Source organism: Desarmillaria tabescens (assembly GCF_030435595.1).
Source record: "Desarmillaria tabescens strain CCBAS 213 chromosome Unknown EV420scaffold_17, whole genome shotgun sequence".
NCBI classification, from domain to species: domain Eukaryota; kingdom Fungi; phylum Basidiomycota; class Agaricomycetes; order Agaricales; family Physalacriaceae; genus Desarmillaria; species Desarmillaria tabescens.
Window position 1 is genome coordinate 702,851 of NW_026848316.1, and position 13,122 is coordinate 715,972.

Below are 13,122 nucleotides of genomic sequence, written 5' to 3' on the forward strand. Positions count from 1 at the left end.
GACGAGGGCCTCTTCGGGGTTACGACCGGTATGTCGGACCGTAGGTGGGCTTCTTCGTCTTCCACTTCTTCCAGAGATACCTGGGGTCTTGTACTCGTGCGCGGCAGTTGGTCGCCGGGCCGGTCGGGAAGGCCCCTCGGTGGCATTTGGTCACCTTCCGACGAGTCGGTGGAGGAGGGCGCTCTGCCCTTTCTTCGGCCCTGGCCTCGGGCGTTTGTGCTCGGCGTTGTAACCTCCACTGTCGTTTCCCGCTTACCCTCATTCCTAACCGGGGCGGTACTCGCGGAAACCCTTGGCAGGCGCACATGTATCGGCTCCCCCGAGAGGTCTTCACCGTTTGCCGACGAGATGGCTACTGAGGGAAGGTGGTCTCCTGGGTTCCCGGCCTCAGCTGCATTCCCGCCGCTGACACTGGGCACGTTTGTTGTCCCGAATGTCGGAGTCGTCGGCCGTTTCTCCCTGCCCGGGCGACCGCGGTCACGTCTGACTTCGGCCTGTACTTGACCTGCGGCAGCGGCCTCTTTGCGGTCAAGCGGGGGTTCCAGAGGTGGGACAGCCCCTCGGGGTTCTATGCTAGGCACAGACCGCGCTAAGCGGCGGAAATCCCCTTCTACGCCATAGGCGCTTTGCGATTCGTCATCCTTAGTTTCTTCAATTGGTAACGCGGCGAAAAAGTTGGTATATTGGTCGTAGGGAGTACCTACACATACAGTTTGAGCTTTACTACAAGTACATGAACGCGCACCGAATGAAACTAAGTCCTTAGCCGACGCCGTCGAATCGCTTATTTCGACGCCGGCTGATCTTTTGACGACTTGTCGTCCTTCTTCTTCTCCTCCTTCGCCTCCTCGATCTTCGTGGTTGGGGCGAGTTCTTCATTCTCGGCTTCAGCGAGCAATTGGCGCAGACGAGCGACGTTGGGCTTTTTGCGAGGTGGTAGTTTGACGGGAAGCCACTTGGACTTGTCGTCAGGGCACTTGTGCTTCGGGTTCCACCCCGTGTTTCCGCACTTAAAGCAGCGCTTGTCGGATCGAAGCTTATCGATCTCCATAGGCTGCCCTGCTCCACCGTACGTGGTTCCCGTGGAGTCCTTCTTATCGCCACCGGAACCTGACCCCTTCGATTGATTGCCTCGACCCGAACCGCCTTGGTTCGGGGAGGACTTATTGCCCAGCCCTTGGGCGACCCCGTATCGATAATTGGCGTCTATTCTCAAGACGCGGGTCTTCCACTGCGCATAGGTGGTGGGGCGCTCGTTGTCCCCATGCATCACCGTGTTTCTGACTGTCGGCCTGATGGCCGCTTCTACCGCTTCGAACATCTGCTTCTCGTCTCCGAACTCCTCGCACTTGTGGGCCAGCCGCTCGAACTTCGCAAAGAACTCGACTGCGGATTTGAAGTCCGCTTGTCGGATCTTTTTCCACTCGGCCTTCCATATCGTCAACTCTGCGACTTCGCGGAATTCTTGCGTGAGGTCGTGCGAGAATTCCTCCCAGGTGGGGAATCTCCAATGTCCTCGTGGGTCGCGGTATCGATAGTACTGATCGACCCACCACTGCTGCGCATCCCCCCGTAAGTACCCTTGAGCGAACGTGATTCGATAGGGGTTGTGCCCCTGATCGTTCATCGTGTAGTACATGGGAAAGACCGCAAAGTAAACTTCGCAGTGATGGAGAAATCGAGTAATGTCCGATGATACCCCGGTAAAGTACTCGGGCTGGGTCACCAGCTTGGGCTTAACGTCATTCCAGGGGTTGTTGACGGCTCCTGGCGCGAGTTGCCAGGGTGGGATCGGGTCCGGAGGGGATGGTACCTGCGGCGGTACCGGTGGTTTAGGCGGTCGCGACACCGACCGCAAGTTTCGATTTTCCCCCGGGGGAGGGTATCCCGCGGGGTCCGGGTATGGCGGCTGTTTTGGTGGGAGCGGGGGTACTGTGGACCCTTTTCCCTTATCGGTGCGGGACGGCCCAGCGCCTGGGTCGTCCATGTCGTCATCGTCTTCGCCTGCTCCACCGAAGAACCCCTCGGGAAAGAAGTCCGATGGGTCCGTCGGGTGAGGCATTGGTTGAGGCCTTCGATAAGGCTCACACCCTCGCTGCGGAGCGGTGGGGTTTACCAGGTTCCAGACGACAGCCGCCCGGTGCCAGGTTTCTACTTCAAGGATATTCTTCATTAGGTACACGTCACCCATGCCCTTGGCGTGACGGTAATCCTGCCCTGCTTCGGAGAAGAGCCACTGCGGGTCTTTCTCCATGTCTTCCATCATAATTTCATATAGTCCGTGCCACGGTAACAATTCGAAGATGCCGGGTCTAGGCACTGGGCCCTGAAGAAGGACCTGCCTCACTGCCGCCATCACCGTCGGTTCGAGGGCTTGGTTTGGAGGCCGACTCGGCATCCTTCGCGTCCTTCCTCTCTCGGGCGAGTCGGTCGAGCTCTTTGTTTCTCCGCCACCTGCCAATGTCTGAGTCCTCGTTGGAGATCTCCTCTTGATATACTCTCCAGGCTCGGGCTCGGGCCTCGAGGTCTGTTCCCGCCCTCCGGGCGTATCCGGTGTAGCGAACGGCAGCGGCTCGTATCCGGTTATCGATCTCGGCGGGAGTGGCGTCGGGCTCAACGGGTAGGTCCCAGAAGCCATCGGGTCCATAGAGGGCATCCTCTTCGGCACGTCGGATGCGTGCATCGTGCGCTCGGCCTCGGTCCATTCTGGCCTGGATCTCTGGGGACTCCCTGGCATTTCGAGTGAGTCGGAGGGACTCGACGTACGTGTGATAAAGGAGCGGCCACGGACGCTGGGTTGGAGGGACGGGGTCGGCGAAGGCTCGCGACGCGACGGACGGTTCCCAACCGGCGACTCCGGCGAGTCGCTCGGCGGCGGTAATTGTCCCAATGTCCTCGGCGTCGAGATCTGGGAACTCGCCCCAAAGCTCCCTACTCGTCGGCTCGTGCGAGGCGACGGGGGGAGGGACCTCTGGGGCCTCGGGGACTGTAGGGAGCGGGTCGGGCTTTCCTCCGGTCGGGATTCCGGCCACAGGAGTTTCTTCCCCGTCGTCGGCGTAGACCCAACTGGTGCTGGGATGCCAGCCGACTGGGGGGCCTCTATTGGTTGGCCAGGCCCTTGGAAGAGACTGTGAGTGAGTTGCACTGGCGGAAGCCGCGGAGGCTCCGAGGCCAAGCTCTCCGGAGTCGGCGTCGTAGTCATCCTTTTGCCTCTGTATAAACCTTCGGCGCTCTGCTCCGATGTCGGAATCTCCCCACTGGGCTTCAACCCACTTTGTGGACGACCTTCCGGACCAGTTGTCTCCGGAATAGGTTGCATCCTCTTCCGTGTTCGGGTAGAGGTCGTCGAGGATGTCGTCGAGGCGGGTTCTTTCCCACTCGGTGAGCTCGTCCCCTTCGAACTCGGTATCAGGGCTTTCTTCGCCCGCGTCCAGAGGCCTGGTGTCTTGTCTTCGGCCTCGGTCGGGGCTTGACTCGCCTTCGACTGAAGACTGGTCGAAGAGACCTGGTAGGGGCGAGTCTCCTCTGTCGAGGAGTACGCTCCGGGTATCGGTGATGTCGACGGAGTTGGTTGACTCGTCGGTAGCGCTTCTGTAGGAGTCGGTGCTCGACTCTGAGGATCGCGAGCTGGGTCGCGACGATCCGTAGAGGGACTCTCCATAGAGCGAGTGTAGCTCTAGCCGTGGAGTTTCTGGAACTGGTAGTGTCTGTTGCGAGGCCGCGGGGATGTCTATCACCTGCGGAGGGTATGCGGGGGCGCTGGGCACGTAATGGAAAGGGAGCTGAGGTCGAACCCTTCTCTGTTGTCGGCAACAGCGGAGTGTGTAGTATAAAGAAATGGACAAGAAAAAGGCGATAAAAGTTACGAAGATTGCAGGAATGGCGTCGGACCAGGGCATCCGTATAGTGATCTATCCTTGGCGCAGGTCGACGATAGACCATGCAAGCTGGTACACCGCAAGAATGGTGAGAACGATAAGAAGGGCGATAATCAAGCTAAGGTCGGTCTCGTAGTTGGAACCGTTCATTAACGAGATTTCGCAGGTTTCGTCGGAAGGGGTGCTCGTTACTATTAACAGCAAAACTGTTAAGATAGAGGCGAGCTGGAGAGCGAGCACGAAAGGCTTCGTGTTGGGATACGTGGTTCTTAAAAGAGACGGGGGTATACCGCGTACAGGGCAGCTAACAATCCTGCTAGTACCGCTGCGGGTATTCCGAGTCCGATAAGAACGAAGGTGAAGGATACAGTGAAGACTACTCCGAGGAGTAGGTCGTCGTTTCGGATGGTTTCAACAATCAACCGAGTTACTAACAACAGAAGGAGTAGCCGAGCGGGTATTAGCCACAAAGCTAGTGCAACGAGGTAGTGTATCGGATGAATGGTGACGGTGAGTGCTTTTCCGTTGGTCCACTCGCTATACGTTGACAAGCACCGGGTTGTCCACACGAACGTAGGCGATGACCTCTCTGGTCAAGCGGGGTAATTTTCTCGTAAAGAAGTTGGGCAGCGCTCTTTCTCAGAAGTGACGCTGAGCAACGTAGAGCGAGCTTCGGCTAAATGTTAGCCACTAACTCTAATCGACTTAGATCGTACTAAGGTCGCTACTCGCACTTCGGTAGACGACACTCAGCAAGTCAAAGGCGACGCAAGTCGATGGAGCACTTAGTCAGAAGAACGGAGTTTCGATGTTAGGTAGAATAAACCTTAGCCGAAGCTGGGGTTTAGGCCAGCTGAGGCTCTGCTTAAATACACGTGAGTAATCTAAAAATACTACTGCGCAGTCAGTCCGTGATGATCGCGCCGCGTAATCCGGCTGACTAAAGAAAAGAAAAGAAAAGAAAAGAAAAAAAGAAAAGAATAATCGTAACAAGCCTTTACCTCGTTTTTGTGCTTAACTGAGATAGGTTGAGGCTAGTTCATGCTATGGCTCTATCTCTTTCACATACAAAGACGTGTGTATCAAGCCTCAATTCTTCTATGTACGTACCCACATATTCTCTTTGCATAAACAATGACACAGTGGTGCAGTCAGTTGCCTGCTCTCTGTCTAGGGAGGAATTTTCAGCTAGCATCAGACCTAATTGATAAGAACCACGATGATGTCTCCAAAGCTACACGTCCTCAAATGTTCTGCATGATAGAAGGTCAGGATAATACTGTTTTCAGTGTGGAGGATGCTCTTGCTGGTGATGTGGCCATGGCACAGAAGATCTAAATGCTGAAGAAGCGATGGTCCATTCTGGCATGCATCCTTCTTTTTCTTAAATGTGGCATACTAACTTGCCCTTGTAGAATGCCTAAAGGCTGAGAAAGGCATCTTGGGTGTGACGAGGAAGAATGAATGAATGTTTTCTTCACTTTTCCGACCTCGTTCAGGGACAATACCTCTCCAAGCAATATCTGATTCCTCTTGCTGATGGTGCCATGAAGAAACATTGCAGCACATCCACTGCCAAGAATGATGGTACATACTTTGCTGCTATTCCACATTGGCCCCCATGCTAATCTTCATCTCATGTAAAGTGCATCATGCCGCACTACTCATTCTCAGAGGCTTGCCAAGGCAGCCGCTTTAACCAGCGAGAATGGAACTAGGCGCTGTACTACGAATCCATGGGCATCATATAATCCAATATCGATGCTACCTATAAAGACCACAACCATCCATTTACGTCTGATCTTTCACGATAACAATCATGAGCATCATCGAAGAAACCAAAGCCGCCATTGCCTTATATCTGGCCAAACCGTTGCCACCCTTGCTGAACTGGTCATCAATTTTGATGGCATTGACAGGGTCCATACCAGGATCCTGGAAGTCATGGGAGATGCCATTCATCTGTGACAAGTGGGACTGGACAAATGTGATGAATGCAAAAAAGCCTGCCAGGAGGAGTCAGTGTCTTCCCAGGAACAGGTTGATGTGAAGGTTCGCCGAACGGAAGAAGCAGACCTAGTGTGTAAAGAGGTAGGTAGGATCATTCCCCTCTCGTCCAGCTTGTTACTGACTCCCATGCAGACAACACAGCACCTAGGATACCCTCAACAGCCATCGAGGTACTTCAAGAAAGTCAGGTTCATCTACCCTCACCACCTTTGTCTAGGGCTGATGAATCGCCGAATCCAGTCCAGTACTAGGAAAGTCAAGCAGCCTCTCGACCACAGCAGCATCCGAGGGTGCTGTTCCAGATTCGTCGGCCATTGGTTCTGAGGTGTAGAAACTGCCGTCTTGCTATGCAAATCGAATTGTTTTTATGTGCATGCAATCACTTTGCATCAAACCTGAAATCCTGGCAATCACAAGAACCTCTACACATCTTTCAACATCCTGTTTGCATTGAATGAGGTAGAGCAAGTCCTCGGAACAGGCCAATGTTTGAAGCAGTCACCCTCGATCGGTAAATAAGGAGAATGAGCAAGCTGCATTCTCTCTCATTGTATTGATGGCTGGCGGCACTGGTTCTCCTTATAGGTGTCGCAGTCACTGGAAAGCATCAGAGTTGATGCGAAGTACAACAAGAGTATGTATGATAGCACCTCTATCCTGCCAAGCTCGCCTTTAGAATGGCGAATGAGAAACACTGTCATGAGTCGTAGTCTTTTCTCTATCTGCCCTTGACAGGATGATCTTGGTGGCAGCCCATGGACGTTTGCTTAAGTTGTCGGCTTCCTAAGGCTCTCACAATCCTGGAACTTCCTAAACTTAGATGCCATTCCAATACAGTATTATTACGATGGGTACTACTCATACCCTGAGCTTATCCAGAATCTCATCTACATCTTGTCCAATCTCAATCTCATCTGGTGGGATTGTCGTGACATTCTGTGACACAAGACCATCATTACGTTTTCAAATCCCTTCCTAAAACAAAGTTTTTTTTATACAACTTGAATTGAACAGGTTCCTATAGTGATGGGTAATTGAAAACAAAATTCCTATTTATTTATTTATCCACAAAAATTGTTGACTAAGTTGTCCTACTGAGATGGCTGCCTGGCTCTTTTCCCTTGGTAAGAATCAGAATCCGTCAACCTGAACCCAGAACTGAGTGTCCAAGAACGTCGGTGTCCTAATGCTCAGATCTTTCCTGGTGGTAGTGTGGTTGAAAATGAGCAAATATTCTTCTTCATCCCGGTAACGAAGACCATGGATAACGTTGGAAAGAGGGGGAAAGCGCGGTGGATATGTTTCGCTGGGAATTGTCATGGTCAGTGGAGGTTTGGGCAGACGGTGTGGTTTTGTTGGGTATTTTGAATATAATTTTTGAAAACGTTGGCAGCAATCAGCCCATATGCTTCACCAAGACCAACGTCCGAGGTCCAGAGAAGTGACAGAGTGTTGCAGTCAGAAAGAGGGACCAGCAGAAATCATAGATAGAGGTCGACTCTGCTAAATACAAGCTCAGGTAAATAATAGTAAACTATCATCGACCCCATCGACTCGAGGTCAGCTTGCACAGCCACCAACACCGAGGCCTGCATTCTTCATCACACAACTGTCAGTACCTTCGCATCAACTTCTCATTCCTAAAATTTGTCACTTAGGTTTTACGTATCGTCACTCATCTCATCTGGATCTAATCTTTAAACAAGCTCAGGCTAATAAAGTTTATCAAGTAGTACCCGTCATACTATTATTCCATATCAATAGACATTCGAACAATCTAGATCCAGTCTCAAATTGCATCCACGGAAGCAGATCTGCTATCTCTTCCCAAAGAGGTATTCACCACTTGGCTTTTTCAAATTCACAGCAGACAAGAAGGAACACTCACTTTCACTTGGCAAGGCATTGTTCCAGGGTCGACCTCCATTAGTTTTGGGTCATAGAAGCCATATTGTTATGAAGTACTGCAAATCAAACTGTTTTCATGCATGCAATCACAGAAGCATATACGCATCTATCTGCCTTCCCATTGCGTTGAACGAAGTGTTCGGAATAGGCAAGCATTCAAAGTCACTGAGCAACACTGGGCCTAGATTGTAAAACAAGGAGAACCAGCAAGCTCCTCACTCTCTCTTTGTGTTATGTTATGGCCAGCACTGATTCTTCTCATAGATGTCGCACTCATGGGAAAGCAGTAAGGAGTTGATATGAAGTACGACAACAGTGTGTATGGTAGCACCTCTGCCCTGCCAATCTCGCCTTTGTAATAGCAATCAAAAAAAGAGTTGTAGTCTTCTCTCCATCTGCCCTTGACAAAAGGATCTCGTTAGCTCCAGGCTTGGACTTCCTATGGCGACCTTGAATCACTTTCGTATGTTGCATAAGTAGTCGTTCGAGCAATCTAGATCCAGTCTGAAATTATACCCAGGAACCATCCACAGAAGCAGATCTGATATCTGTTCCCAAAGAGGCATTCACTGCTTGGTGATTTCAAATTCTGAGGCTGACAGTTCAACAAAAAGGAATACTCACCTTGACTTGCTCCACTTCTCCTACTCGCCAATTTCATGTGATTTGATCTCTGTTCTTTATTTTAACACCACCTTTCTGATCAGGCTACCAATTACTCACTGAAGAGGGAAAGATCATCGCAGTGGAGAGACAGTTGTCTGCCTCACATCCAATTCCTCATGTGGCTTTTGTGCTGCTGGAATTGGAGAAGACACAAGTCACCCTCCGAATCCTTCCAGACATGCTTTGAGACCAACGAGTCAGTCAACCAAGACATCATCCCCGTCAAGGTGAGCTCGCGAACCTCCACTGACCAGAATTATCAGTGGTTAGCAGCATCAACCCACCATGTACTGGCAGAGCCAGCACATGGACACCTCTATGGAAGTCTTTGCAAAGACAGGAGGACCTGTCTCCTTTGGATCGACCACAGCATTTCCTGGCAATTATGGGGAGTCTTGATGGGATTTGCGTTCCCCAATGTAATATTGAAAGTGTGCATCCCAATGTTCAGAGTTTTGATTTTCTGCTAGCTTACTGGAATGATCTGAGACAGGCATAATCGGACCGTGCAGGGCAGTGCAAAACAGTTCTCCTCGACTTGATAAATTCTGCTTGTCGAACTAAGCCATTCTGGAGTACCACAATACTTTTAATTCAATGCTTTACAAGATACACGTATATCGAACTGAACCTTTCTGCCTAGCTTTATAACCTAGAAGCTCGCCCTTCAACCCCATCGCTTTCTTCCATCCATCCACATTCATTCGAGTTGAACAATGACACATATAAGTCCAGTGACAACCCATTAGGCATATGTTATCTCCTGCCCTGTGCCTACTACCTTGTCTCAAAATAAAATCTGTATGCCCTCTTCCTTGAGTTCCTGCAATCGTTTAAGAGTGCATACAGACATAGGGATGGCCACTGGGCTTGCAATGAATTTGAACCCAGGTAACTGCTCTTTTTCACGATCCTCGGATTCTACCCACCAAGATTTCATCATTCCAATGAAAGCCTCACTATCGAGGCAATCAATTTTGTTCCTGCAAGGACTCTCACCATAAACTGTGATACTAAGACACTGCAGTTTGGGCAAGAGCTTGCCTCGAAATGCATCCACATTCTTGAAGAGATTAATGAAGTCCTTATTGACCTTATCTGTCTATTGCAAGCATCCATAGGAAAAAGCAAGTTGGGCGAGATATGGTGTGCACCTAAGAACTGCCGCTATCTTCTTGCCAGGGCTGATTCTATGCAGATTGAGTGCTGTTAGAGAGCAGCCAGATCATTGGATGAGACAGGTGGACATTGGGGATTGTGTCAGGAGTGATGCGAACTTCAAAGTCCAGGGACAATATCTGAAGAGATGGAAGAGTAAGGAAGGGAATAATCAAGTCACTCTTGGCTGTCAAGTGATGGATGTTGTCATTGGAGACATGAGGCACTTTGCTGGTGTCGTGCAAGTGGTCCAGAGGATTGAATGAGGACACCTTCAAGTCCTCCAGAGCTGTACATTTCTGAGTCGTTTTGAGAAGGGATAGCATCATCGGCATACTGTCATTATTGCCCCAATGCTTTCCCTTTCCCTCATGGTAGGAGGTTAGCTGGGTCCAAGGAAGAATAAATTCTCTTCCATTGAAGTTTCCAATGACTTTGATGCAGTTTAGGCGAGGAGCAAACTCGAAAGTATCAATAATCTTCTTTCTTCCACCTTTGTAGGTCATATCAATCTCTAAGGACTGTAGTGACCCCAAGGCGCCGCATACAGTCTGAAGTTCTTCAAACATGTCCTTTCCAAGGACCAGAGAAATGTATTTCCATCAATGGGAATGGACCATCAAAGCATGGAGGAGGGTGTACCCTTCTTGGTCAGTGTTACCATACACGTAGTCATAATGTATGCATAGTTCATGTGCTCCCGACTGGAGAAGCATGGTGTTCAGCATTGTGGGAGTCCATGCTCACGATCCAGAGGTCAGCACAGAAAAGCAAATAGTGAAACTCGACCAAAGCTCCAAGCATCCAAGCGTGACTGAATGCCAGAGACTGCTGACATGGGTGAGAACCCATGGTCCTGACCTTGGATCGGTAACATTGAAGTTCCCTTCAGGAAGGCTTTTGATTGACCATCGAAATATCTCTATCAGGATCTCTGGAGCAAGACATTGAACAAGGGACAGCAACAGTTTATATTCAGTGATGAGTTTGAAGATAGCCTTCTTTTCATTCTAAGTACGGATAGTCAGATATGTCATTAGTATATCAGCTACGGGTTGGTACAAAGGACATACCTGCATTGCTGATAGAGTTGCCTGTACCTTTCCAATCTCCTGGTTCAGTCCTTCAAGTGCTTCATATGCATCCAAAATCCGAGTGTCTAACACATTAGCTTCCCGTTCGGATGGAGGCAAGTTAGTGCATAAGAGGTTCTCCAAAGATGCAGATCGATGAGCCATGGCAAGGAAAGCTGAAGCTGAACTAATATCAGGACCTGGTCCCTGAGAAGTAGGCATTATTTCTTGAGCTATAATAGTATGAGTGAAAGGTCGGGCGTTCTTAGAGCAAACGACATACATCTGGATCAACAATGCTGAAGGTGGTGATGGTCCTGAGATCCGATGTTATCTGATTCAAATACAAATTCCAGTTTGATGAATTTGAAACTGAAATGGCAATCACTGCTTCGAACCCAGTGCTAGGTTGTCCTGTTTAAGCATAGTACTGTTGACATATGAGATACTGATAACAGAAAATCATCTACATTGTTATCCCACTTTGTCTAGCGGTCCACGTCCATCAGACCTCAATCAGCAGGAAAAGTCAGGGCTATCAACATCGAAGGTTCGAAATTCAAAAGCACATTAAAAGAGTCTTTACAGAAGTTCATCCCTTTGTGCACCGTTGGTTCAAAGTCTTTTAGCGTCTCACTGGCTAGATTTTGGTTCCATGGAAGAAATTTGGACACATATAGACCTATACCCGATCACTGCAAGCACATGACAGATGTGGGTCAATGTGGCATGACAATTATTACTGTAAGTCACTGTCTACGTTCTGATCTCATGAGAATTCAGAGCAAATGAGTTTAAATGATAAAACAGGGCAGTTCAAGGTTCAAGGACCATGGAGGGAACCGGGATCAGAAGCACTTTACTCATTGGTAGGATCTTAGATTTAGCACTGTGGCTGGCTGAGAAATTGGATTCCTTGGAACAAAAGAGGACAGGGCCAATAAGACATATACTTTCTCTGATGTGAATCAAGCATGCTTTTTCTTCTGATTTTCGGCTCCAGAAGCTTTCCACCACTACTTTCTTTATCAGTCTGAGTCACGTACATCAGCAACCTACTCACTTTGACAGTTTGATGTACCCCCTCCTCTAAAGAAATTTTGGGCTCGTAACCAAGAAGGAGGCATGCCTGTAAATGAGGTGTCAGTAGATCATTGGAAAACACGTGAAGAACAGCACCTTGTCAATATTGTACCATTGCATGGCAGTCGCAAACCGAACATTGAACATATTGAATTCCGATTTCTTTCCTGTAATCTTGCACACAAATTCGGTAATCATTGCAAGGAAGAGTGCTAGACCTCAAGGAATGATAATGACTTTTTTCGATCCGTCGTCTCCCAGCTCCCTGAATATCAATCAATTGAAAGTCCACAGTGGCATCGGCTGCCCATTTATGATGAAGAAGATTTGTCCGGCAACTGTATCGGGTTTTTCAAGTAGACAATCTGCTGCAAGAATGTGCACTTGCACTGCATTTCCTGTGTACAAATAATCTACGAGGTTGGTGTTGTCTCCGATTTGCACATTTTGCTGACCATCTTCGTAGAGCTTTGCTACACGCCACATGAGTTGTTTGTCTCGCTCCCTGGCAACTACGTTTTACGAATTCATCATGCAAGAGGTAAGAGAAGGGCTTACCCAGTCATGCCACATGGCCTAAGCACAACAACCTTCATTCCATCGATGTCATTCATGTTGAGAATGATTTTTTCACCCAATGCCTTGGTATGATGATATGCGTCATAGCCTTTGGAGGGAACAGGTACATCATCCTCCTTTACCCTGGCAAAATCAGCGCCCATCCATACAACACCCGTTGATGATGTGTACATGATTCTCTTGATCCCTGCAGCTCTACATGAAGATACAACGACATGAGTTCCCTCTTCATTGACACGAAAGTACACATCAGGAGAGAGCCCATGAATTGGAGAAGCTGTATGATAGACAACAGCTGGCTGAAACTAGAAAACGAGACCCAAAGTTAAGTTTGTCTTTTCTGTTATTGTGATGGGACACACAAACCTGCTTAAGCACCTCAGTCAAATGCGTTTCATCAGTTATGTCTCCAATGAAGTATTCCACTCCTTTCACAGATTCACTAGCACTAGGCTGAACAAGATCCAAGACACCAACAGTAACATCGCCATGAGCCTTCAGCATTCCCACAATGTGAGATCCCAAAAAGCCAGAACCACCGATAACCATATGTCCAGCAGGCATCTCAGTCTGATAGAGGAACTGTTATTCGATGAGGCTGCAAAGAAAGTGTGGTTAAACAGTAGTCAGTGTGTCGCAATGCCATTAGGTCTGATATCAGTCGAGGCCATGGGGATATTTCGCCCATCAGAAGATGATCTTTTGGCATGTGGTATGTTTGAGAAGAATTCAGAGAACTTGCTCCATGTGTGGAATGGAGCACACCG

At 49.1% G+C, this 13,122-nt stretch overlaps 4 protein-coding genes across 4 annotated transcripts; all 4 read right to left on the reverse strand.

Moving 5' to 3' along the window:
• Positions 1-9,652: 9,652 nt before the first annotated feature.
• On the reverse strand, positions 9,653-10,189 carry EV420DRAFT_1642971 (uncharacterized protein; the record flags this gene model as incomplete). The annotated part of the gene is made up of 1 exon (XM_060477433.1): positions 9,653-10,189. The coding sequence occupies one exon, from the start codon at positions 10,187-10,189 to the stop codon at positions 9,653-9,655; it is 537 nt and encodes a 178-aa protein (XP_060330902.1).
• Positions 10,190-10,239: 50 nt separating this feature from the next.
• Positions 10,240-10,858, reverse strand: EV420DRAFT_1642972 (uncharacterized protein; the record flags this gene model as incomplete). Its single annotated transcript, XM_060477434.1, has 3 exons — positions 10,240-10,324; positions 10,368-10,630; positions 10,694-10,858. The coding sequence occupies 3 exons, from the start codon at positions 10,856-10,858 to the stop codon at positions 10,240-10,242; spliced, it is 513 nt and encodes a 170-aa protein (XP_060330903.1).
• An 803-nt stretch (positions 10,859-11,661) lies between these two features.
• EV420DRAFT_1642973 (uncharacterized protein) lies at positions 11,662-11,974 on the reverse strand (the record flags this gene model as incomplete). The annotated part of the gene is made up of 3 exons (XM_060477435.1): positions 11,662-11,709; positions 11,757-11,822; positions 11,873-11,974. 3 exons carry the CDS (start codon positions 11,972-11,974, stop codon positions 11,662-11,664), a joined length of 216 nt encoding a protein of 71 aa, XP_060330904.1.
• EV420DRAFT_1681105 (putative NAD(P) dependent steroid dehydrogenase-like protein) lies at positions 11,965-12,907 on the reverse strand (the record flags this gene model as incomplete). Its single annotated transcript, XM_060479216.1, has 3 exons — positions 11,965-12,281; positions 12,335-12,654; positions 12,716-12,907. 3 exons carry the CDS (start codon positions 12,902-12,904, stop codon positions 12,053-12,055), a joined length of 738 nt encoding a protein of 245 aa, XP_060330905.1. The 3' UTR covers positions 11,965-12,052.
• Between the last annotated feature and the right edge of the window lie 215 nt (positions 12,908-13,122).